Source organism: Pelophylax lessonae (assembly GCF_965119305.1).
Source record: "Pelophylax lessonae genome assembly, chromosome: 13".
NCBI lineage: Eukaryota > Metazoa > Chordata > Amphibia > Anura > Ranidae > Pelophylax > Pelophylax lessonae.
In genome coordinates, this window is record NC_138780.1 from 62,114,891 (window position 1) to 62,141,515 (window position 26,625).

The following is a 26,625-nucleotide window of genomic DNA, read 5'->3' on the forward strand; positions in this document are numbered from 1 at the left end:
AGTGAGATATTTATAACATTGTATCATTGTACCTCTTCTTTTGTATGGTGAAGGTATACCTTGTTTCACTAAATTCACTTTAAGTGTTTCACAAGTGTGAAATTCACGTGTTAATGTGTTTTTGTATTATATTTATACAGCACAAATAAACTTATTTTCTATTTAAAAAAAAAAAAGAGTACAATTCCACCTTAGTCTAATAAATTGACATTTGGGTATGAGTCAAAGCTTGTGATGGCAACTGTTGATAGGCAGATAAGAATTTTGATCGGTAGTTTAGAAAAATGTATTGGTAATAAGCTGATCATTGACCCGCAAAATTTCAAGATCAAGAAAATGTATGTCTCTCTTACTATATTCATAGGACAATTGAATCCCTCAATCATCAGTTGGAGGTTTACTGTTGGCCTTTTTATATGCTTTTTTCAGAATACTTCTCAAGTATCCTCTTTCTAATAACCTGAATTGCAATTTCCTTGCCTCTTGCTCAAACAGAAAGTCTGTTGAGCAATTGCATCTCATTATGATGTATTGGCCATAGGGCATTGATCTAAGGAGGAGTTTAGGGTAGAAACTAGATGCCTCTAGAATTGTATTACCCACTGTTGGTTTTCTATAGAGTCCACTATTCAGTTGACCATCCAGATTTGTGTGTATGGATGTGTCTAAAAATGTTATAGTGGACCTATCATATGCCATAGTAAACTAGAGATTAAAGGCGTTTCAGTGATTTATGTGATTCAAAAAATCATGAAGTCATTTTTCAGAGCCATCCCATATCATGAGAATGCAATTGATGTATGGATACCACGCAACAGCTTGGTCTGTATACACCGATGCATCCTCATCCACGAATAACGAATTTTCCCACTCCCCCAGGTACAGATTGGCATAAGAGGGGGCACAGCATGTGCCCAAAGCCACACTCTGTACCTAGAGGTAGTGGGAATCAAGGAATGAAAAGAAGTTATGTTTGAGAATATTTTTTTTTTTTTTTTTTTAATTAGACAAAAATATGTTTATTGAACTTAATTTCCAGGCATTACAGTACCACATACAACAAGTATACATTTAGTACAGAAGAAATATCACTCAGTTAAAGGGCAATTTGTCCATCAATGTGTCCACATTTAAGGATAGCATTATGAGCGCATATTTCCATCAATGCCACTTAATGCAATTAGAAAACTAACCAACTAGCAATGGAACTATTAACCTGTTAAACTGTTAGATCATTAACCACCTGGAGGTCAATATTGTCTATTAATAAGTCTCCTGTCGGGAATTTGCGGTTCTTAATTCCCCTATGTTCTTATGCCCATATTAAATTACTGGTTACCTATCGGTAAGAGGGTCTCTATGGCTCCCTATATTCACCCTGTTAAAAGTCTATCTAGCCCCAACTTCGTCCAACCAAATCTCCCAACACTCTGGAACTTTTTCAATGAGTTTCTATGGTAGTATGTTTTTTTTTTTCCCCCAATTAGGATATTATTTACTACCTGGATCCACTCTGCCCTCGTCGGCAGCCAAGCAGAAAGCCAGAATCTGGCAATCAGCTTTCTGGCCATGTACAGTAATCTAGTAATAGTGGTTTAAACGTAGGGAGAGTATTGTTCACCATCAACACCCCCCAACAAGCACACTATCAGATCCACAGTCAGTTGAATCTGATATACATTGTTAATGATAGAGTCCACGCTAGACCAATACCTCACAAGTTTGACACCTCCACAGCATAGGAATAAGGTCTCCCTTGGGAACCTGGCACTTTGGACAGATCGGGGTCTCCCGTCTGCCCCACTTATGAAGCTGCACTGGCATGCAGAATAAACAATTTTGACAGCCTTTGCGCTGCCGATACTGACACCAGTGGGGTCACCTCTAAAATCTGTTACCAGACATTCCCATCAATAGGACCCACGTCTCCCTCCCACTTCTCACGGCAGGGCAACAGACCTGGGTCCTGGATACAGGACAACAAATGAGCATACATTTTTGAAATGATGCCCTTCTTTTCCCTGTTGTAACGCTCCTGCGTTTCTTATATGGTGTGGATTTTCAGCTGCAGAAATAGTTCCACGTCAGTAGTCATGTAAGAGATATGCTGAGATACCATTCCCAACCTCAATGACTCATCATGTGTGGAAGGTCTTATTTCAGCCAGTAAATACACACAATTAGCAAGCTGGTTCCTAGAGTGATTTTATGTATGTGGTAACACAATGATGAAGGTTGAGGGATAGGTTGAGTGGAGGTGGTAGGTGATAGACACTTGAAGGTGAGACAGTAGCAGATGGATGCAGGAAGGTTTAGCAATGTTGTATGGTAGCAGATGACAGAATAGCAGGTGGACATACAAAAGAGATCAACCCAGTGCAGAAAAGTAGCAGTAGTCTCAAGAGCTAGCAATCTAGTTATGCAGATGTGATAAACAGTCTTTACTATGCAGAGCTAGATAGTGTAAGCTTAGTATAAGTTTATAGAGAATTCCCCTGCGGGGTACTTAGCACTATTAGCGATACAGCCGAAGGGTGGTTCAGGAGAGGCGGATGATCCAGTAGCGGGATACAGGGATCAGCGCAGCGAGGTTCCTTCAGCGAGGTAAGCTTGCAAGCATGGAAGCTTCAAGCAAGGTTAGCATCCAGGTAAGGGTGTTTGAACGAACACATGTGAGTGAGAACCGGCGATTTAAATAGCCATCTAGTCCGGCGCTGGGTGATGACAGCTCCAGTCTTAAAGGTGTATGCGCACCTTTCCAAAAGTAAATGGTGGGGCGCATACACTTGTGGAAAGTGTAATTTAGGGTACCAAAGGTACCGGAACATTACACCTGTCCACAAATATAGATTCCAGAAATGTCTACTCCATCAGGCGCATAGCTACACTTCTGCTTTGGATGCTAATAGCATGATGCAGTCGCATATATTGGTAGTAGTGTGTCTTCAGCCGTAGGAATTCCCTCCCTAACTGGGAGTAGGATTTAAAGCCCGTTTCAGAGATAATTTGAGATAGATATTTAACTCCAGCCCTCGTTCACAACAACTAATTATCTATTTTGGACAATTCCTTGTAATGCCTATTTTGCAATATGGGTGTCCTATTTAGGAAGCCCACTAGACCTACCTTGTGCCTGACTTCCCTTCAGAGTTTAATGAGCATTTGTACCGTAGGGCAGTTATAAGGAATCCTAGGGCAGCCCATCTCCATATGGGACAATGCTGAATACTCTGTATTTGGACCCAGCAACGTATCCCTGGACGAGTCCGCCACTCCAAGATCCCAGCCTTGTAAAGTGTTGTAGTTGTGCAGCATAGTAATATGTTTGAGGGTGCGGAATAGCCAGCCCACCCTGATCCTTGGGGTATTGCAAAGTGGTGAGTTTAATTCGGGCCACCCTGTTATTCCAGACAAGGGCCCTGATATGGAAATCAATATGTTAGAACCAGTATACAGGTATCCAGACTGGCGTATTATGTGGGATATATAGTAGCTAAGGGGCCCAAATCATTTTAACCAGGTTGGCTCGACCAGTCACTGACAATGGCAATTTGCACCAGAAGGTGCATTTTCGTTTAAAGTTCTGTATAAGCGGTTTCAGGTTCAAGGAGATATAGTCTCAGGGATTGCCAGTTACTATTATGTATACCTAAATATTTAAAGGAGGTAACCACTTGGATGTGTCTTTCCGCAGCCGATAGGGGCGATAACAGTGGGTCTAGTGGAAGCAGTGCTGACGTATTCCAATTAATGGCAAAGCTGGAAAACATTCCAAACCTATCAATGAGTTGCATTGTCGCCCTTAGGGTATCCTCAGTGTCACCCAAATACAGCATATAAGGTAATTTTGTCTTCTCTTGTTCCCCTCCAAAATCCCACAATGTCAGGTGAGGTCCTAACCATATGAGCTAATGGCTCTAACGCCAGCGCGAAGAGAAATGGTGAGAGTGGGCATCCCTGCCTCATTCCACAGAACAAAGGAAAGGGCTTAGACAGGGAATCATTGATTCTGATTCTGGCTGTGGGCTTCACATAAAACAATTGTATCCATGAGATTAACTTATCCCCTAATCCAAATCTGCAAAGTCTCACCCATAGATATTTCCACTCCATGCTATCAAACGCTTTGGCCACGTCTAGGGAGAATATAGCTCTAGTACAAGGATTATCTACCAGGGTCTGGTTATTCAAGAATAGTCTACAGATATTTAATGATGTAGAGAGGTTGGGTATGAACCCGGACTGATCCTGATGTACCAACCTAGCCACAACACCCTCCAGCCTATTTGCCAGAACCCAAGCCAGTAGCTTAATGTCTGAGTTGAGCAAAGGTATAGGCCTATATGAGTCAGGATACAAGGGATCTTTGCCAGGCTTCTGGAGGATGCACGGTTCTAAAAACTGATCCAAGTCATCCTCCGTAGGGGACACTTTAGATTAATATAGATCTTGAAAAAACTGCAAGAACACCCCTGGAATTCGCTCATGATCACTCACTGTCCTACCCTCAGATTCCTGCACTGTCTCCACATGGGGAATACCCTGCTGTGCCTTGGCTATCACTGCTAGTAGGTGACCCATGTTTTCGCCCTCATTGCAATACCGCTGCTGCATAAAAAATATTTTATTTTCAGCTGTGGACGTAGACACCTGTCAGTATAAGGCTTGGGCCTCTAACCAACCTCTTTTCGAATCAGTTGTAGGATTGTTAATATATCTCTCCTCATCTCCAGTGGCTTCTTGCATAACCCGGTTTTCCCAGTCTTTAGTTTTAGATTTGATAGTAGAGATTTGTTTAACAATTAGTCCCCTTAAGGGGGCCTTCATGGTATCCCATACTACCCCAGGTCTCATCATCCTCTTATTAGAATCCAGAAATCCCTCTATATCTATGGGTATGCTACTGTCCTCTGGAAAAAGCTGAAGCCACACATCCCCCAGTCCTAGTTCTAGTATGAATCTGACAAATGGGGTCGGGCCCCCTTGCTGACTCTGGCCAGTTGACCTAGATGAAAATGTATATAAGAAAATTTATCCAAAACATTATTGAAGTCCCCCAGTATCCATATAGGGACATTAGAATGTGGGGCTATAAATTTTACCATACTGCTCAGACTGTCCAATGAGAAGGGCGGAGGGACATACACATTCGCAATAATACACACCATTCCTTTCACTTTGCATAATAACATAATATACCGGCCTTGGTCATCAATTTGTGATTGCAACAACTGAAATGCCACAGAATTCGAAATTAAAATGCTAACTCCTCTGGAATAGGAGTGAAACTGGGTAGAGAATTTGCGGTTCTTAAGCACAGATCGTGAATCTTTATGCAGGTGAGTCTACTGCAGACACACTACAGCTGGGTTGTGTGCCTTCAAGGTAGAGAATATAGCTACCCGTACCCATTTCCAGGACACTAAGGTATACTTGTCAGCCATTGCAACAACACCAGATGTTATAAACAGGGTGGGCATAGGGCCTGGTAAGCCTCTCACGAACATAGTCAAGCCTATCCACTTTAGTTATGGGGTCTGCAAGTCCTGCAAAAGGAGATCCAGTCCAGGGGGGTTAACATGAAACGCCAAACTTTGGTCACTGCAACAGGTCATAGCATGAAACACTAAAAAAACAAGCAACTGTGTTCAAACATTCCCATATCCTCAATAGAATGGAGAAAATAGGAGAAGGTCATCCAGTCCACGTGGGACTAAGGGCTAAAGGGGGGCCCCAATGTCGTATCAAAGTTATAGTCTGAAGGAACTTGCAGTCCTTATTCTCAATAAGGAACAGGGCATATGCTTACGTGTTCATGTAAAGCTCCCTTCTGCCTTAAAGGGCCTTTCACAAGAAAAAGAAGACTTTTTCAACTTTCACTAGGCACATAGTGATAATATCAAACTGCAGAAATGTTGGCCTTCCTCAGGGTATGCTCTACTCGATCCAACCAGTTGGAGGCATTGGCAGGGTTATCAAAAAAGTGAGTTTCTCTTACGTCCTCCGACAGTCGCCGCCTCTTCATATTCGTCACAATGGGGTAATTGACTTCCGCTTCATAGGAGTAGCTAGGCAACAGAATATGTCAATATTAAAGCTTTTAACATATCCCACCCCCAGGGGGTGGTCCCCTCAGGCAATTACCTCCCTGCTTCCTGAATTCCTCTCCAGTTTTGTTGACTAGCTTGTAAGGAGTGGCTGGTTGTCTCTGTGCTGAGCCTCTCTGTCTCAGCTTTTCTTTCCCTTTTTTGGATTTTATTTGAGTTTTTTCTCTCTTTCTTTACTTAGCTGTTTATTTTGTCAGCTTTAGTTAGTCTTCTGATGAAGAGGATCGTGCGGGCTGAGTCTCGGGCTGGCCCCCCTGCTTGCAGGTTGTGGGCCAGTGGCTTCTCAGCCTGCCTTCGAGCGTTCAGTCAGGTAATGCTCCTGGCACATATGAACGACCCATCCCTGTTCGCTGCAGGGATGCTATGGTGAGGTGGCTACTTCACTGGACGCCATGCGGTTTCGCACTGCAGTCATCTTGCGTCCTGACTGCGACTCTCCCTGTCACTATGTACAGTGGCTTGTTCGCCTGTGCGGGTTCCCCACGCCATGCATGGAGGTAAGTGTACTTTTATGTGGGGACCTGTCTGTGTAGTGGGTGTCAGTCTGGGACTGTGTAACCTGCATGCCTGATCACGCTGCTGGGCTCCCTGTCTGACCTTATGCTGCTGTGGGCTGCAAGGAGGGGGGCTGATGTACACTGCTCAGTGTTACTGTGATATTACTGTGTGTGGCAGGCTGTATATGTATGGGGCATGTTTTCTTAATACATGTTGGTGCATACATGCGGGGGCCGTTGCGCGGCCCGCCTTTTTTATGTGGCAGACTGAGATGTCAGAAGCGATGTGTTTGGTGCATACATGCGGCGGCCGCTACGGCGGTCCGCCATTTTTTACTGTATCTGCAGTACATGACCGCCTTGCATTAGACAGGAGCGGGCTCGTTTGGCGCCAAACGCCGCCATTTTGGCGGCGATCGCTCGGGCCACATGTCAGCGTTGCATACTCTGACTTTACTTTTTGTCCCTCACCAGCGGCCATTTTTGTGGAGCCTTATTAGGCTTATGGGAGCGATCTGCAATTGCATCACTTCCCTTCCTGAGCTACAGCGATCGGTGCAGCAGCTAAGTGGTCTCTCCACGTTTGCTCCCCTTGTCCCTGTATTCCTTGCCTAAGTTTCTGTATTATCCCTGTGGGGGTCGGTGTGTGCTTGGGTTGCGGTGGGCTGCGCTCGCCGCGCTATTAAAGGGGCAGTATCCCTTTTTTCTTTTTCGGCACCTTTTTTTGTTGGGGGCATGGATTCTCAGGAAAGAAAATTCCCTCTCTCTTTGGTGGGGGGCCAGGGGACTGCTGCTGCTACCCCCGAAGGGGGTGATTTGGCTGCTGTTGTGGCTAACCTTGCTGCTCAGGTGCACATGCTTGTTGCTGCTCAATAACCACAAAAAGGCCCAGGGTTTTTCAGTTTCCTCTGCTTCAGAGGGTACTGGTGATGGGGCTGCTGTTGCGGGGGTCTCCTTGTCGGGGTCCCGTTCGTCCCTGGACCTGTTGGGGTCCGAGGTGGAGGCTGAGAGTGGAGGGGTTGATATTTCTCCCCCTGGCTCGTCTGAAGAGCTTGCAATCATGGATGGCCTGGTTGCTTCTATCTAAATAACCCTGCGTTTGCAGGATGAGCCTTGTGCTCCTGCTGCTCTGGCCTCTTATGGGACGCAGCGAAAACGCAAATCTTCGCAGGTTTTTTCCTTGCACTGAGGATTTTCAGCGCGCTGTTAGCGAACAATGGCGCAATATTTAGAAACCATTTGCTGTACCTGGCAGGTTCAAACTGCGTTGTCCTTTCTCACCCGCTACTGATGAGCGTTGGTGTGTGCCGCCGCCAGTGGCTCGCGCAGTGGCGGTTTTGAATAAGTCCACTGCGATTCCTGCTGAGGATGCCCCGGTGTTCCGGGATGCCACGGATAGGAGGCTGGAGTCACCTGCCCGTCATACTTATTCGTTTGCCGGCTCCGTGCAAAAGGCTATTTTTTTTTGTCTCTCTTATGGCAGCTCAGGCTGTCGCGGATTGGACGCAGGTACTTCGGCGCATCTTAGTCGCTGACTCTGCATCGCAGGAGGCGCTGGCTATGGTGGATCAAATCCACCTGGGTGTCATGTATTTGTGTGATGCGGACTTGGATTTAGTCCCGTTGGCTGCACGGGTGCACGGCGTGGCGGTGTTGTCACGCTGCTTGATTTGGCTGAAGTGTTGGTCTGTGGACCAATCTTCGCGCAACACCTTGGCTAATTTGCCGTTTATGGGATCTCGCCTTTTTTTTGGCGAATCTTTGGATGTCCGGGTTAAAGGGATCGAGGGTGGTAAGAGCACGCTCTTGCCACAGTCCCACAGGCTAAGGTTCCCCAGAGTGAGAAGCATGCTTCCTTTTAGGCCTTTTCAGGGGTCTTTTCGTGCCTTTCGGTCACATTATAAGGGCAAGACCTTCAAAGGTCGAGGCTCCCAAAAGCAGCCGTGGACGGGTAAGCAAAAGTCCGGTCAGTCCGAATCCGCTACCCTAAACAATGCGGTCTGCAGGGGCGCCCTCACCCAGTTCTGGGGTGGGGGGGGACGTTTACTCGGTTTTCTTCAACCCTGGCTGGCCCACGTTCGGGACAGGTGGGTTCTGGAAATCGTTCGATCTGACTACATGATCGAATTTCTCTCTCGGCCGGCGAGCAGATTTTTTCCCTCAAATCTTCAACTGTCTCCGGAGCGGTTGCGGAATCTACACCTGGCAGTGCGAGATCTGCGTGCTCAGGGAGTGGTGATTCCGGTGCCTCATCGGGAAAGATTTCGGGGGTTCTATTCCAAACCAATTGTGGTGCTACCCTTTGGTCTCGCTTCGGCCCCGCGGGTGTTCACCAAGGTGCTTGCACCGGTTCTGGCCTTGTTGAGAGCCCAAGGCATCTCTGTCCTCGGATATCTGGACGACATTCTGGTTCGGTCTGCGACCAATCAGGGTCTGGTGAAGGACCTGTCCGTCACGATGCGACCTCTGCAAGTGTTCGGTTGGACGATGAAGTTTCCGAAATCGACGCTGTGTCCGTCGATTCGTCTTCCCTACCTGGGAATGATTCTGGACTCGGTCCAGGCGAGGGTCTTCCTACCGGACGACAAACTCAGGACTCTTCAGGCAGAAGTCAGGTCCCTCAGGGACGTTCCGTGCTCGTCACTTCGGACATGCATGCGTTGTCTGGGATGATGGTTTCGGCTTTCGAGGCGATTCCGTTCGCCCAGTTTTCCCACGCGGGGTCTCCAGGCGGAGATCCTGGCCAGGTGGGACGGGCGACCACGGTCTCTGGATCTCCAGATTTCGTTGAGTCATCACACCAGAAGGGTTCTTCTGTGGTGGCTCCAGTCCCCGGCGGTGTCGGGGGGCAAGTCTTTTCGTCCTGTCTCATGGACGGTCGTCACTGCGGATGCCAGCCGGTCGGGCTGGGGTGGTGTGCTGGGCGTTTTGTCTGCCCAGGGGACTTGGTCGGAGGAGGAATCCTCTTTTCCGATCCTCGTTCTGGAATTCCGGGCGATACATCTCTGCCTGCGACGTTGGACGGACAGGCTGCAGGGCCGTCCGGTTCGGGTGTCAATGGACAATGCCACGGCGGTGGCCTGCATCAACCACCGAGGGGGCACCAGGGGTCCTCGAGCGGCTCGGGAAGTAGCCGACATTCTGTCTTGGGCCGAGACGCACGTCCCGGCGATCACGGCGGTTCACATACCGGGGGTGGAGAACTGGCAGGCGGATTATCTGAGTCGCCAGTCCCTGGACCAGGGAGAATGGTCCCTTCATCCGGAGGTGTTCCAGATGTTGTGCGCGAAGTGGGGTCTTCCGGTGGTGGACCTGTTCGCGTCTCGTCTGAACTACAAGGTGGAAAGGTTCGTGGCAAGGACGCGCGATCCTTGGGCAGACGCGTCAGGCGCGTTGGTAGCTCCGTGGCATCAGTACCGACTGATGTATGTATTTTCGCCGATTCAACTGCTGGCCAGGTTCCTTCGCAGGTTGAACTCGGAACCGCACACGGTGATTCTTGTGGCGCCGGACTGGCCTCGCCGGTCCTGGTACGCGGACCTCGCAAATCTGGTGGTCGGCGCTCCGTGGCGTCTACCTCTTCGAGAGGATCTTCTGTCTCAAGGACCGATATTCCGTCCTTCCTTGCTGTCGCTGGTTTTGACGGCCTGGATGTTGAAACCAAGGTCCTGAAAGATAGGGGTCTCTCCCCTGAGGTCATTCACGCTTTGTTCAACGCGAGGAAGTCTTCCTCGGGGTAGGTTTATTACCGTACTTGGAAGGTCTATTTTGCCTGGTGTGAGTCCAGGGGGTGTTCCTCTCGCGCATACTCGGTGTCTGGGTGTGGCTTTCCTTCACACGGGTGTTGACCAGCGTTTGGCGCTGGCTACGGTCAAGGGTCAGATTTCTGCGCTGGCCGTGTTTTTTCAGCGTCCTGGGGCATCTTGCTCCTTGGTTGGCACTTTTGTTCAAGGGGTGCGACATCTGGTTCCTCATGGGAGGGAACATCTGTCTCCTTGGGACTTGAACCTTGTTCTGTCCATGTTACTACGTGCTCTTTTTGGTAAGATCAGGGAGAGCTCGTTGTCCCTGTTGTCCAAAAAGGGTTGCCTTTTTTGGTGGCGATCACTTCGGCTCGCAGGGTGTCGGAGCTGGCTGCTCTGTCCTGCAGGTCTCCGTATTTGGTCATTCACTTGGATAAGGTGGTCTTGCGACCTAACCCTTCCTTCCTTCCGAAGAGGATTTCGGAATTTCGCCTCAATGAGGGAATTGTCTTGCCTTCGCTCTGTGCGAAGCCTAAGCATCCGAAGGAGGTGGATTTGCATTTCTTGGATGTTGTTCGGGCGCTTAGGGCCTACCTAATGTCGACTGGATCATCTCGCAAGGCAGATGTTTTTTTGTTTGTTCTGTCAGAAGGTCCTCGGCAGGGATTGGCGGCGTCGGCTTCCACCATCGCCGAATGGATCAGACAGACCATTGAACGGGCCTGTGCTCTGAAGGGGAAAGTTCCTTCCATGCCTGTGAAGGCGCATTCTCCCAGGTCTGAGTACGTCTTGGGCCTGTCATCATCGGGCTTCTGTGGCCCAGGTGTTTAAGGCGGCGACTTGGTCGTCCGTTCACACCTTCTCGAGTTTCTACTAGTGGATGTTCAGGCATCGGCAGATGCTTACTTTGGCCGCAAGGTTCTTAGTGCGGCAGTTCATAGGGTCCCTTGTTTCTTTGGACCCCTGGTTGTTTGGGATATGTTTTTATCCCTAGGTTTTGTTTTTTTCCTGGGTTGTTGCTCCTGTTGAGCAAGTTTTTTTCATGCTGCCCAGCTGGTTTCCTTCCTTTGGTAAGGTTCCTTTCTCTGATGGGAGGCTGCGTTGCCTTAGGCGCGGTTACGTTTCCCACCCCTCATGTTTACACTGCTTTGGGACGTCCCCATTGTGACGAATATGAAGAGGCGGCGACTGTCGGAGGACGTAAGAGAAAACTGAATTTTTGTAAAATCTTACCTGTAAAATTCCTTTCTCTGAGTCCTCCGACAGTCGCCGCCCCCGCCCCTCTTTTGGGGTTTTCTTGGTATTCTCTACTGCTATTCTACTGAAACTGGAGAGGAATTCAGGAAGCAGGGAGGTAATTGCCTGAGGGGACCACCCCCTGGGGTGGGATATGTTAAAAGCTTTAATATTGACATATTCTGTTGCCTAGCTACTCCTATGAAGCGGAAGTCAATTACCCCATTGTGACGAATATGAAGAGGCGGCGACTGTCGGAGGACTCAGAGAAAGGAATTTTACAGGTAAGATTTTACAAAAATTCCGTTTTCATCGTTTTCAGCAATCCGAAGTTTCGCTGGATAAAGCATTGAAGAGGTAACCTCATCAAAAGGGTTAAGACAGTGCTGGAAAATAATGGCCACACAAAATATTTACACTTTGGACCCAGTTTGGACATTTGCACTTAGGGGTGTACTCACTTTTGTTTCCAGCGGTTTAGACATTAATGGCTGTGTGTTGAGTTATGTTGAGGGGAGAGGCACATTTACCTTGTTTTACAAGCTGTACACTCACTATTTTACATTGTAGCAAAGTGTCATTTCTTCAGTGTTGTCACATAAAAAGATATAATAAAATATTTACAAAAATGTGAGGGGTGTACTCACTTTTGTGAGATACTGTATATATGTATGCATTCGGTGGGCTGAGATTGAATTTTAGTTTCATTGCATGCATTCATTCATTCATTTGCACTTTGAAAATTTTTTTTAGTGCTGCACATTTTTACAATTCTCCTTGTTGCTGTGGATGATTAAAGTGGAACTTCATCCAAAAAGAGAAGTTCTGCTTGTCTGCCTCCTCACCCCTTCCTTTTTAAGTTTTGGCACTTATTTTTTTTCTTTTAGAGGCAGGGAGTGGGCACCTGGTTCTGACAGGTACCCGCTCCAAATTCCGCTTGGATTTCCACAGCGATTCAAGCAGAAGTTTGACCCCCCTCCCTCACAACCTTCTGGGAGACAACACAGGTCCCAGAAGGCTGTGGGACCATTCACAAAGCGCAGCGCAGCAGGTGAATGTGCAGTGTGGAAGCTGGCTGTGAAGCCACGAACAGCCACAGCTGGGTCCAGGACTCGAAACATGCCGGTGCAGGGACCCGACAGCCAGTGCCATCTTAAGAGCCTTATAGGCCCCCGGGCTATGCAGTGCACTGGGGCCCCGCCTACACAATCACCCACGAGAATAAAAATGCAAATTATCAATAAGGCGATATTCATTGGTACCTCCAACAAAATCAGTGTTTAAACATTATCACAACGTTGGGACAATATAAGGATGTACAGGACTGATATAGGATAGCACACAGAGGATGGCACACAGAGGATGTACATGGCAGGTATAGGATGGCACAGACAGAGGATGTACATAGCAGGTAAAGGATGGCACAGAGGATGTACAGGACAGATATAGGATGGCACACAGAGGGTGGCACACAGAGGATGGCACATACACAGATGAACATGGCACAGAGGATGGCACACACACAGATAATGGCACACAGAGGATGGCACACACACAGAGGATATATCGTGCAGGAAAAGGATGGCACGCAGAGGATGACACACACACAGAGGATGAACATGGCACACACAGGATGGCACACACACACAGAATGAGCATGGCACACAGAGGATGGCGCACACACAGAGGATGAACATGGCACACAGAGGATGACACACAGAGGATGGCACACAGAGGATGGCACACACACACACAGAATATATAGGGCAGGAAAAGGATGGCACAGACAGTCGATGGAGACATTAGAGAGAGAGTGAGAAAAAAGAAATCAAGCAGCCTGCCTGCAGCAGTCTGATTACCTTTCACAATGGCTGCACAGCACATGAAGGAAGGAGGTGGGTGGAGCCATTCTTCTAGGCGCGGAGAGGAGAGGAGGACGAGCCGACGAGGAGGCTCCTCCTCCGCTGTGCAGTCTGCTCTCAGAATGTCACTGGTTGCTAGATGCCAATCGGCTGGCCTTCCTAGCAACCAGGCAACCAGTGAGCAGTGGAGACTCAGAGCCACCGGCCGACAACGGGGGGGGGGCCCGGCGGACAATGGGGGGGGGGCCCTAGACCACCAGGCAAACTAATCTGGCCTGGGGGGGCAGTGTAATTGCCGCCCTGTGTGTGGGGCCCCCCAGCAAGTGGGGCCCCCGGGCAACTGACGAGCATGCCAATTGGAAAAGATGGCCCTGCTGACAACCAGCGAAAATCCAGCTCAGGTGAAGACAGTACTGCATCTCTGGACAGGTAAGTATTCGGTTATTAAAAGTCAGCAGCTAGAGTATTTTGTAGCCTCTGGCTTTCATTTTATTTTTGTCTCTAGGGTGAAGAACCATTTTAACAGCATTTGGTGGCTTACTTGTGGTTTATTTTTATTTGTTTGGCTTGCGTGGTGACTTTTTCAAATATTTTATCTTGGAAAGAACCCTTTCTTGTTCTTCTTAAAGATCAATGTGGTTTTGAAGCCTCGGGCCTCTTTTCACTTTAAGGTGGTCTCTCACTTTCACCTTAATCAGTTCATTGTCCTGCCCACTCTTTACTTAGTTCCAAAGAGATCTCTCTACACTGTTAAGATGTAGTACAAGCAGTTTAAGTCTATTCCTCAGCCACTGTTAGCTCGAGTTCTCTGTTTGGCCTGACTGCGGGCTCTTGGAAAGGGTGTCATGCATCTCATTCCACTATTACTAGGTTGATTTTTTAGGCAAGTTATCACAGAGGCTTTGAAGAATAGGTTTCCCCCTTTTTCTGTTAAGGCTTACTCTGCTCATTCAGTCGGTACCTCTTCAGCTTTCCGGTACCAGGCATCTTTTTCTCAGAATTGCAAGGCTCACACTTAGTCCCCTGTTCACACATTTGTGAAGTTTTACTAGGTGGATGTTCAGAGCTCTGTTGATGCCAGCTTCGGCCGTAAGGTGCTTCAAGACGCTTTATAAGTTGGTAACATGATTCCCTTGTTTTGGGCCTGTCAGCATTGTATGATATTTTGCCTACCTCTCAGTTGTATTGCTTGAGAATGTCGCAGGGTCTTGATTAATTGGATAAGGATGGGGGGTGATATGTGCGCTGTCACTTGGGTATCCAAATAGGAGGAAATCCTATAATGTGTTGCAGCTGATAACAAAACTTATACGGCTATGAGATTAGGATCAAATCCTATCCCACATGCAGCCAACTCTAGTATTTCAGTAAATACCAATATCAATATTACATTGCAAAAGGAGTCAGCGCTAATGGGAGAAAATCTCAGAGGGGCTCAAGCTGAGCTACCCAATAATATACGTTCAGTGGGAACTCCTACGGTAGGATATATTGGAAATCACCATGCAATATGTTCCAATAAATTAAAGGAAAAATGTATAAAACTACTACTCAAACAATGATAAAAGATATAAGAAGATCAGTTAGACTGTAACGAAATACGTGTAAAATCCGAATCCTAAAAAGTCAATCCAAATCCTAAAACAAATTATGTGTCTGTCTTCAATATAAATGTTCTAAAATAGCTGCTCCAATATAAATCCAACTTCCATTCAAGGATAAAGCCGAACTATTAAAATATCACAGAAGAAATGCCGGATAACCGCATCAAGCGATTAAAACAATTAACACAATTGCTGTATGAGCTAATTCAAGTAATCGAACATTCACAGTTGTCTAAAAAGTATAAATCAATATATGAATAATGTGATAACTAATCATTCTGAATAAACTTTTATATATAAATATCCATCAATGCGTGATACTCATAAATATCCTTAATATATAAATACAATATAATTATTGTATAAGAAATATTTATCTATCTATTTATTTATTTATATATTGATTTCACTTTTAAGGATTGTGCATTTCTCACATTTTGTATTTATATATTAAGGATATTTATGAGTATCATGCATTGATGGATATTTATTAGCACCACGTATTTATATAAGTTTATTCAGAATGATTAGTTATCACATTATGCCCCGTACACACGTGCAGATTATCTGAAGACTTTTATCTGCAGACTTACCAAAACCATATAATATGAGGTCAAACCTAAACACTTTCAATTTGTATGCAATCCGGCAGGCCCTTGCACTACATAGAAAAGGTAAATCTGAAGACAAAAGTCTTCAGATAATCTGCACGTGTGTACGGGGCATTAGTCATACATTGATTTATACTTTTTAGACAACTGTAAATGTTCGATTACTTGAATTAGCTCATACAGCAATTGTTTGAACCTGCGATTTTAATTGCTTGATGCGGTTATCCGGCATTTCTTCTGTGATATTTTAATAGTGTGGCTTTATCCTTGAATGGAAGTTGGATTTATATTGGAACAGCTATTTTAGAACATTTAAGTAGGAGTTCCCACTGAACGTATATTATTGGGTAGCTCAGCTTGAGCCCCTCTGAGATTTTCTCCCATTAGCGCCGACTCATTTTGCAATGTAATCTTGATTAATTGAAGCCACAGCTGAACGATATGGGAAACATGGATTTTTTACTTTCCTGTGAAATTCTTTTCCTATACAGTGCAGAACACTGGACACCTTCCTCTCTGTCCTAGTGTTTCCCTCTGACTGCTTACTAAAACAAAAATGAGGATTGCTGCGAGTGGAAGGGGTTGTATGGGCTGCCCTAGCCACTTTCTTTGCCAATTTCCTCAGCTGAAAGTGGCAGCATGAAGCCCATAGGGGTTGATTACCTAAAACTGGAGAGTACAAACTCTAGTGCAGAGAAACCAATAAGCTTCCAGGTTTGTTTTGCCAAACAGACACCACAGATGCTGTTCAGTTTACAGAAGAGTCCCTCGGACATAGCCCATCCCTGATCAAGGTAAACAGCCAATAGAAATTGGCTGTTTACCATGTGATCGGCTGTGTCAATCACAGCCGATCACATGAGCGGCTCCAGCACGAGCCGCTCGTTCTCTCTGCAATGCACGCCCCCGGGGGCGCGCAGAGCAGCGATCGGGGACGAGGCTCGTCCCTCGGACAGAGTCGATCCCCGATCTAGGTAAAGAGCCAATGAAATTGGCTCTTTACCACGTGACCGGCTGTGTCCAATCACAGCCGGTCACAAATGTCAACAGAGAACACGGTAACTAGCTGTCACCGTGTTCTCCTCCTCACACACTGATCCTGTGTGAGGAAGAGAGTGTGGTAACAGCTAGTTACCAAGTACAGTGCACCCCAAACACACTGATTGCCCCCCCCAATAAAGAGCACCTGTCACTAGCCCATCAAAGTACCCGAGTACCTGTCACCAGCCCATCAGGTACTCTGATGACAGGTACTCGGGTACTCTGATGACAGGTACTCGGGTACTCTGATGACAGGTACTCGGGTACTCTGATGACAGGTACTCGGGTACTCTGATGACAGGTACGCAGGTACTCTGATGACAGGTACTCGGGTACTCTGATGACGGGTACTCGGGTACTCTGATGATGGGTACTTGGGTACTCTGATGACAGGTACTCGGGTACTCTGATGACAGGTACCCGGGTACTCTGATAACAGGTACTTGGGTACTCTGATGACAGGTACTCGGGTACTCTGATGACAGGTACGCAGGTACTCTGATGAAAGATACTCGGGTACTCTGATGACGGATACTCGGGTACTTTGAGTACCTGTCAATGGAGTACCCGTCATCAGAGTACCTGAGTACCTGTCACCTACCCATCAGAGCACCCGAGTACCTTCCACCTGCTCATCAGAGTACCTGACGCCTGAAGTACCCGAGTACTTGCCGCCTGCTCATCAGTACCCATCACTACTCATCAGTACTCATCAGTACCTATCACGTATCAGTATCACCTATCAGTATCAGTACTACTCATCAGTACCTATCATCTGCCTGTCACCTGCCCATCAGAGTACCCGAGTACCTGTCACCTGCCTATCGGAGTACCCGAGTACCTGCCACCTGCTCATCAGTACCAGAGTACCTGTCACCTGCCCAACAAAGTACCCGAGTACCTGTCGCCCTTCATACAGCCACCATGTCTAAGTCCAAAAAGGTTTATATACGTCCTCCGTTTAAACCTAAATACCGGTGTTATGGCAGCAGATAGCTGCCATAACCCTGGTATTTTTTTAAACGGTGGACGGTTGGCTTTCCGATAAGGGTGGTCCCAGCGGCGGATTCGCCGTGGGATCACCCTTCCGGGATGGCGGAAGAGGTGCCCCCCCCCTCCCGCCGCGTCCGGTCCTTTTCCCCGCTTACCGGACCCGCCGACAGCGGGGAAAACGATCCGGTCCCGGATCCTCACAGACAGGATGTCGAGTGAGGGCAAGCTTGCCCTCACTTGACTCTATGGTCTTGGAGGACCGGAGCTACGGAAAATGTTGTTGCCTAGCAACCGGTTTAAAGGTCCTTTTTTTTTTTTTTTTTCATTTTATATAATAATTTTTTTTTTTTTCTATCTTTTAGTGTACTTGTGAGATCTGAGGACTTTTTGACCCCAGATCTCACAAAAAAGAGGTCCTGTCGTGCCTTTTTCTATTACAAGTAATGTTTACATTTCTTGTAATAGAAATAAAAATGATCCTTTTTTTTTTTTTTTTTTGTTAAACGGTGTAAAAATAAAAAATAATAAATAAAATAAATAGTAAAAAAAAAAAGAAATTAAAGCACCCTGTCCCCGTTAGCTCGCGCGCAGAAGCGACGCATACGGAAACCCCGCCCACATATGTAAACGGTGTTCAAACCACACATGTGAGGTATCGCCGCGATCGTTAGAGCAAGGGGAATAATTTGAGCCCTAGACCTCCTCTGTAACTCAAAGATAGCAACCTGTAGAAATTTTTAAATTGTCGCCTATGGGGATTTTTAAGTACCAAAGTTTGTCGCCATTCCGTGAGCGTGCGCAATTTTGAAACATGACGTGTTGGGTATCTATTTACTCGGCGTAACATTATCTTTCACATTATGGAAAAAAATTGGGCTAACTTTACTGGTTTCTTATTTTTTAATTAAAAAAAGTGAAATTTTTCCAAAAAAATTTCGTTTGGAAGACCGCTGCGCAAATACGGTGTGATAAAAAATATTGCAATAATCTCCATTTTAATCTCTAGGGTCTCTGCTAAAAAAAAAATATATATAATGTTTGGGGGTTCTAAGCAGTTTTCTAGCAAAACAACTGATTTTAGCTTGTAAACACCAAATGTCAAAAATAGGCCTAGGCAAGTGGCTAGGATGCATGATGATGCTCCTTGGATGTTGGCCCCCTCTATATGGCTAGGCTGTGAAAAAGTCTCACACATGTGGTATTGCCATACTCAGGAGGAGTGGCAGAATGTATTTTGGGGTGTCATTTTTGCTGTGTACATGCTATGTGTTAGGAATATCCTATAAATTGACAACTTTGTGTAAAAAAAAAAAAGTTTTCATTTTTTTCCCACATTTTCCAAAAACCTGTGGAAAAAAATGATATGTTCAAACGACCCATAATGCCTCATAGAATATACGTTGGAGTGTTTTCTTTCCAAAATGGGGTAATTTTGTGGACTTTTCCATTGTATTGGTGCTCTAGGGCCTTGAAAAGTGTGATAGGTAGTAAGAAAGTTTTATGTGTATTTATGCTCCTAGAACGCCTGAAGGTGCTTCTTGGACGTGGAGTATCTTTTTGTGGCCAGGCTGTGTAAAAGTCTCACACATGTGGTATCGCCATACTCGGAAGGAGTAGCAGAATGTATTTTTGGGTGTAATTTTTGCTGTGTACATGCTATGTGTTAGAAATAGCTTATAAATTGACAACTTTGTGGGGAAAAAAAAGAAAAAAAAAATGTTTCTTCATTTTCCCAAGAATTGTGGGAAAAAATTACAACTTCAAAAAACCCACCATGCCTCTTACTAAATACCTTGGACTGTCTACTTTATAAAAAGGGGTCATTTGGGCGGTATTTGTACTGTCCTGACATTTCAGGGCCTCAAGAAAGGAGATAGGCTGTCAGTACATCTGGTGTGATCAATTTTCAGTAATTGGTACCATAGCTTCTAGACTCAATAACTTTCACACAGACTAAATAATATACACTAATTTGGGTTGATTTTACCAGAGACATGTAGCAGTATACATTTTGGCCCAAATGTATGAAGAAAAATTAATTTTTTGCAAAATTTTATAATTGAAAAAAAGTGTTTTTTTTTTTCACAATTTTTGCACTTTTTTTGCATATATCATGAAAAAAAAAAACCCAGTTGTGATCAAATACCACCAAAAGAAAGCTCTATTTGTGTGAAAAAAATTATAAAAATTTTGTTTGGTTACAGTGTAGCATGTGTCATTCAAAGTGTGAGAGTGCTGAAAGCTGAAAATTGGTCTGGGCAGGAAGTGGTTAATATAAAAGTTTTGGCTGACCACAGGACAGCTGGAAATTGTCAGTAAATGGAACAAAAGGTTAGCAGGGGAGGAGGAGGATCTAGGTGTACTATACACTCCCACAGTACTTGAGTGTGTCTGTAGCATGCCCAATGTTTACAGTTGGTTATGTCAATTTTGTTCACCATAGAGATGACCAGATATCCACAAGCAGCTGCTGATGGCTGTCAGTCAGCCATGGCAGTTATTAGAGTCCAAAGACCAAAAGTGCTGACGTTATTAAGGCAATGTAGAATTTTGCAAGCTACATACTACGTGGCTAAAAGGGGAAGTAGCCAGTATAGACAGACCCAACTCTTTAGGTTTTTTTGTGCTTTTTTTTTTTCTCTTTTTTGCATTTCATAGTTTTTGGGAGTCTTCCAGTCTTTGTTAGGTTTTAAGGCCCCTTTCACACTAGTGAACCGATCCGATCCGCCTGTCAGTTTTTCATGCGAACCTGATCGGATTCTCTATGCATCCTTATGGGGCAGCGGGTGTCAGCGGAGACATCTCCGCTGACACCCGCTGCTATCTGATTCCGATCCTGTCCGTGAAATCCGGACCGAACGAAACCTTATTTTCCATCTATCTAGAGGATCGGATGAGAACGGACAGGTGGTCTGTTCACGTCCGATCTCCCTATAGAGGACAGTGATGACCTGACAGCTCCGTCTCTGCACACAGAGCAGAAATGGAGCTGTCATCCGCCTGCTCAGAGGGGATGGGTGGATCGATCCCCTGCTGAGCAGAACGGACTCCATCGGGCGGTGCACCCGTGTGAAAGGGGCCTAACTCTCAATACTGATGCATTAGTAGTATTAGCATGGAATGTACAATTATGTTTGTGATAGCAATGTATATAATTATGTAATTACTAACGCTTCTGCTATTATTCTTTATTATTCAAGGACATATCTAGACAAGAGACTCGGGACACAGAACTTTCAACATTGGATGTTTTCATTGAGCGGTTACCACCTAGTGGAAAGATAACCAAAACTGAATCATTGATTATTCCCTCTACTCGGTAAAGATCTCCTAGTTTTGACAGACATGCGCAGACATATAACCTATTTTTATCAATGTATTATGTGCCAACTGCTATCTTTAGCCTACTGCTTTACTGATCTCAATACATATATATATATATATATATATATATATATATATATATATATATATATATATATATATATATATATATATGTGTGTGTGTGTATATATATATATATATACAGTATGTATATATGATATGTATATCATAGTGTAAAAAATACTTTATGTAATAAGTTGATTTTGTGCTGCAGTTTGGAAGGGAAGCAAACAGGTCGTCGTGGTAGGAGTACTTCTTTAAAGGAAAGACAGACCTCCAGGCCGCAGAACGAACGTGCAAATAGCTTGGATAACGAGCGATCACCCGATACAAGGAACCATCTCCAGGTTGAATGATTATCAATTTTCATACAGTTTATTGCATGTTTGCTTCTCTGATTCTAACATGACTGGTAGTGATGTTCAAGTAGATCAGTAGCTTGTTTGGTAAATATTATCTTCGGCTGACCATACATTATACAATTTTCTTGTTCATGTTCCTTTAGAATTGCCTTCAACTATGTAATGCATACATATTGAAAACTTTTAGATTTGACCATGTTATATTGTTTGCTACATCTAAAGGATAATGTATGGCCAGCCTTAATCACACAGTACAAGACACAGTTTGGATATTCATAGACCCTGGGCTGCTATCTTTAGACACTGCCAAAGCTTTGCTGGACATACCTTCTGGGTGTACCCCTAGAACACTTTACCACTCCATGTTTTGTGCTAGTTTCCTAAGGTGATAGAGCTCTTCTCCCTTATGGAGAAATCATTCTTTGTTAATTCGTTACATTTTTTAAATTAAGATTTTTCAAGCCCTAGCTGTTCTCTAATACAGCAGTAGAATCAGGTTGCTGTAAAAGATTCCTAAGGTAATGTTCCTAAAAAAGAAAAGGTTAAAACTCCTGATAAAAACCATACCACAGTTGAAGACAATGTGCAGATGTCGTGGTACCAAAAAAAGAATATTTAAAATAAAAACGATTTGCACATTAGTTGATGTCATTTAAAACTTTTAACACAAATATTAATATAGTTTTATTCATCAACATGCGAAGACATCTAATGTGAGCACATTTTATAATTTTGACAGAAATTTATATATAATAAATATATGTGCAATGACTATGTATGTTATATTAAAGATGCTATAGAAAGTGGTTTGTTGAAAATCATAAAAATATTTTGCACTGTACAACAGTACAGTATCTAGTCCCGGATAACTGTAACTTTATCAAAGATGCTGGATTATTCCCACTGAAATCTATCACATGCCACTTATCTCCTTATACCCCTTTAATATTTTGTATAAAACAACATTTTTCTCATTTACTAGATCTTATTTTTAATGGGGATACTAGTCTTCCTATTGTCCTTTAGTCTAGGTTCATACATATGCTGTGAGGGAAACGCAGTGCTAGTTTCCCACACCCCATTGCAATCACACTGTGTTTGCGATCCACTTCGGGTGACAGTACAATGGGGTGACACTTAGTGATAACCCAAATGCATTGCAAACACAATGCGGTTTACCATGATACAAAATGACCATGTGATCCAGTTGCAATGCATCTCCAAATAAGATGCCTGCACTACCTTGGTTCAATCCGGTGTGATTTGAGCCCATATAAAATTCATGCCTTTGATTTGCACAGCAGTGCAGTGCAGTTCCTGTGCAGTTCACATTCGAATTATAGTGTGAGCTTGGGGCTTACAGTGTACAGTACATATTGTGCATATATAGAAAATAGGGCAATTTAGAATTTATAGATGAAATGCAGGTACATGCTATAATACATTTTTTAAAATTCTAATGCACAAAAACACAATAAATAGCCCACTTGTTTGGTAAAGTATAAAAGATGGTACACTGAGTAAATAGATACCAAAATTGCGCAAGCCCATGCACAGAGACAAACTATGCAAATTTTAATATCCATAGACGATGCTTTAAAAGCCTTTACAGGTTACCACTTTAGATTTACACAGGAGGTCTTGTGCTAGAATTACTTCCCTCAATCTGATGCCTCACATACATTGTTCAATCACTGTTTACATACTGACACGGGACCGATGCGCGTGCGTTCGCTTTTTGCTTTTTTTTTTTTTTTTTTGCACTGTAAATATCCCTTGTGATAGCAATAGGCAGTGGCAGGTACTTTTTCTGATAAATCTGGGGTCTAATAAACTCTAGATTTCTTCCCTGCCCTTAAAGCATCTATTCAGACAAGATAAGTGTGATCAGATGCTTTCTCAACTTAAAAATGGCACTGTTTATATCCGTCAAAGCCGAAGTGATAACATGCTCGTAGCTTCCGGTTTCTTAGACAATAGAGATGATTGAAGCCATTCCAGTCTCCGATCAGCTCTATATTCAGCAGACAGAATTGCCGGTTGCATTCTCGAGTTCCCCGGTGGGATTTCCCGAGACAGCCGTAGAAGGCGGCAAGATAGGGGGGATGTCCCCTCCCACTGCTTGTAAAAGCAATCCAGTGACTAATTAGCCACTATAATTGCTTTTACAAGAAAGCCAACTGCTGGCTGAAAAAACAATACTGGGATAATGTCCGCAGCTGCAGAGATCATCCCGCTATAACCACCAGTATGTCGCTGGTCCTTGTTGAGCATGTATGTCGTGTTCTTTTTTTTTTCATGTGTGTGGGCTGAACAAAAAAGAGAACCTATCGGATTCCTTCATTTACATCGATCGATGTGGATGAAGCGACCTCTGCCAGAAAAATGTGTGGTATGCCCACCACTAGAATCTACTGCCCTGCATTCACGCTCTTCTAATGTTGGGCATACATATAATGTTCTTTTTTTTCGTTCAGCCCATGGACTGAACAGATTCCTCCATTCACGTCAATCAATATTTTTTATTTATTTTTTTTTCTTCGATCAATGTAAATGAAGAAATTTCTGCCAAACAAAAGTGAAAAAAAATATACACTGCTCAAAAAAAAATCAAAGGAACACTTTGAAAACACATCAGATCTCAATGGAGAAAAATATCATGCTTAAGATCTATAATAATTTGGACTGGATAATGTGTTAGAAATAAAAGGATGCCACATCATTTGATGGAAATGAAAATGATCAATCTACAGAGGGCTGAATTCAAAGACACCCTGAAAATTAAAGTTAAAAAATGATGCAGCGGGCTAGTCTATTTTGCTAAAATTTAATTGCAGCAACTTAAAATGGTGCTTAGTAGTTTGTTGGGCAGCTGGGGCAGCTACACATCTAATTCCATTTCAAAGTTCTCTCCAATGACCTGCAAGAGAGTTAATACGATGTACAGTATCTCTCAAAAGTGAACACACCCCTCACATTTTTGTAAATATTTTATGATATCTTTTTATGTGACAACACTGAAGAAATTACACTTTTCTACAATATAAAGTAGTGAGTGTACAGCTTGTATAACAGTGTAAATTTTCTGTCCCCTCAAAATAATTCAACACACAGCTATTGATGTCTAAACCGCTGGCAACAAAAGTCAGTACACCCCTAAGTTAAAATGTTCAAAATGGGCTCAAAGTGTCAATATTTTGTGTGGACACCATTATTTTTGATCACTGCTTTAACCCTCTTGGGCATGGAGTTCACCAGAGCTTCACAGGTTGCCACTGGAGTCCTCTTCCACTCCACCGGAGCTGGTGGATTGTGGAGCTTGTGCTTCTCCATCTTCCGTTTGAGGATGCCCCATAGTTGCTCAATATGGTTTAGGTCTGGAGACATGCTTGGCCAGTCCATCACCTTTACCCACAGCTTCTTTACCAAGGTCATCTTGGAGCTGTGTTTGGGGTTGTTGTTATGTTGGAATACTGCCCTGCGGCCCAGTCTCCGAAGGGAGGGGATCATGCTCTGCTTCAGTATGTCACAGTACAGGGTTGGCATTCATAGTTACATAGTAGTTGAGGTTGAATAAAGACAATAGTCCATCCAGTTCAACCTGTGCAGGTGTGTGCGGCCGTAATCATCTCTCATACCCCTGAATGTTCTGATTCTTGAGATGTACATCCAAGAGTCGTTTGAAAGCAACCATACTTCCCGCAGAAACCACCTCTTGTGGTAGAGAATTCCTCAATCCTGTAGCCCTAACAGTAAAAAAACCCCTGCGTTGCCTGAGGTTAAAACGCTTCTCCTCTAATCGCATTGTATGCCCTTGAGTCCTTATGCAATTCTTTCGACTGAATAGCTTTTTTTCTATGCTGAGATCACCATTGAGGTATTTATAAATTGCTATCATGTCCCCTCTCAGGCGTCTCTTCTCCAGGGAGAATAAATAAAGCGATTGCAGACGCTCTTCATAATTAAGGTCCTCCAATCCCCTAATTAGTTTAGTTGCCCTTATCTGGACTCTCTCCAGCTCCAACACATTCCTCCTGAGGACTGGCGACCAGAACTGGACAGAATACTCCAGATGCGGTCGGACCAGAGTTTTTAAAAGTGGTAGGATTATAGTTTTATCTCTGGAATACATCCCTTTCTTTATGCATGCTAATATTCTGCCGGCTTTGGCAGCTGCCACTTGGCATTGCATGCTATTGCTTAGTCTATCCTCTACCCAGACTCCCAGATCTTTCTCCATTTTTGATTCCCCCAAGGGTTCCCCCCCAACATGTATTGTGCTTTTATGTTTTTAGTCCCCAAGTGCAAAACCTTACACTTCTCCACATTAAACCTAATTTGCCATGTCGTTGCCCACTCTGTTATTTTGTCCAGGTCATTCTGTAGGATATCTGCTTCATGTCGTGCAGTTATTGCCCTGCCCAATTTTGTGTCATCTGCAAAAACTGATATAGAACTACTGATCCCATCCTCAATGCTGTTTATGAATAAATTGAACAAGGTTGGTCCCAGGACTGAGCCTTGGGGGACCCCACTTACCACCTCAGACCAGTCTGAGTATGCGCTATTTATTACTACTCTTTGGACGCGCCCTTTTTGCCAGTTCCGTATCCAAGAGCAAACCTTGCGGTCGATGCCTGCAGACCTTATTTTATAAATTAAGCGCTTGTGGGGAACTGTATCAAACGCCTTAGCGAAATCCAGGTACACCACATCCACTGGTCTCCCCCTTTCTAGCTCACAGCTCACCTTCTCGTAGAATGTTAAAAGATTGGTTTGACAAGAGCGCCCATTTGTAAACCCATGCTGATTACTGCTGATGATGTTGTCTTTAGCAAACTCTACGATATAGTCCCTTATCATCCCCTCCAGAAGTTTACATACTATCGATGTCAGACTGACAGGCCTATAATTTCCCAGGACATGCCTCTGCCCTTTTTTGAATATCGGTATCACGTTAGCTTTCCTCCAATCCCCTGGTACATTTCCTGTCATAATATTGTCAGCAAAGATCAGGAACAGTGGCCTAGATATAGTCTTACTTTAGTTTAGATTTAGTTCTTTGAGTACTCTCGGATGTACGCCATCTGGGCCTGGTGATTTATTTGTGTTAATTTTATCCAGCCTTTCCCTGATTTCACCCTCTGTTAGCCATAGCGGCAAGTCCTGTGTATTACTACTAAC

General features: G+C 44.4%; 1 protein-coding gene across 8 annotated transcripts in view; it reads left to right on the plus strand.

Moving 5' to 3' along the window:
• PACS2 (phosphofurin acidic cluster sorting protein 2) overlaps window positions 1-26,625 on the plus strand; it is a 1,277,570-nt gene that overhangs the window by 720,317 nt on the left and 530,628 nt on the right. For all 8 annotated transcript variants that reach the window (XR_014224766.1, XM_082242585.1, XM_082242586.1 and 5 more), the window contains 2 exons: window positions 20,895-21,013; window positions 21,294-21,426. Coding sequence is in view for 7 of the 8 variants with exons in the window: in XM_082242585.1 (XP_082098711.1) it covers window positions 20,895-21,013; window positions 21,294-21,426 (252 nt within the window). In the remaining variant the exon portion in view is untranslated. The remainder of the gene's footprint in view (window positions 1-20,894; window positions 21,014-21,293; window positions 21,427-26,625) is intronic.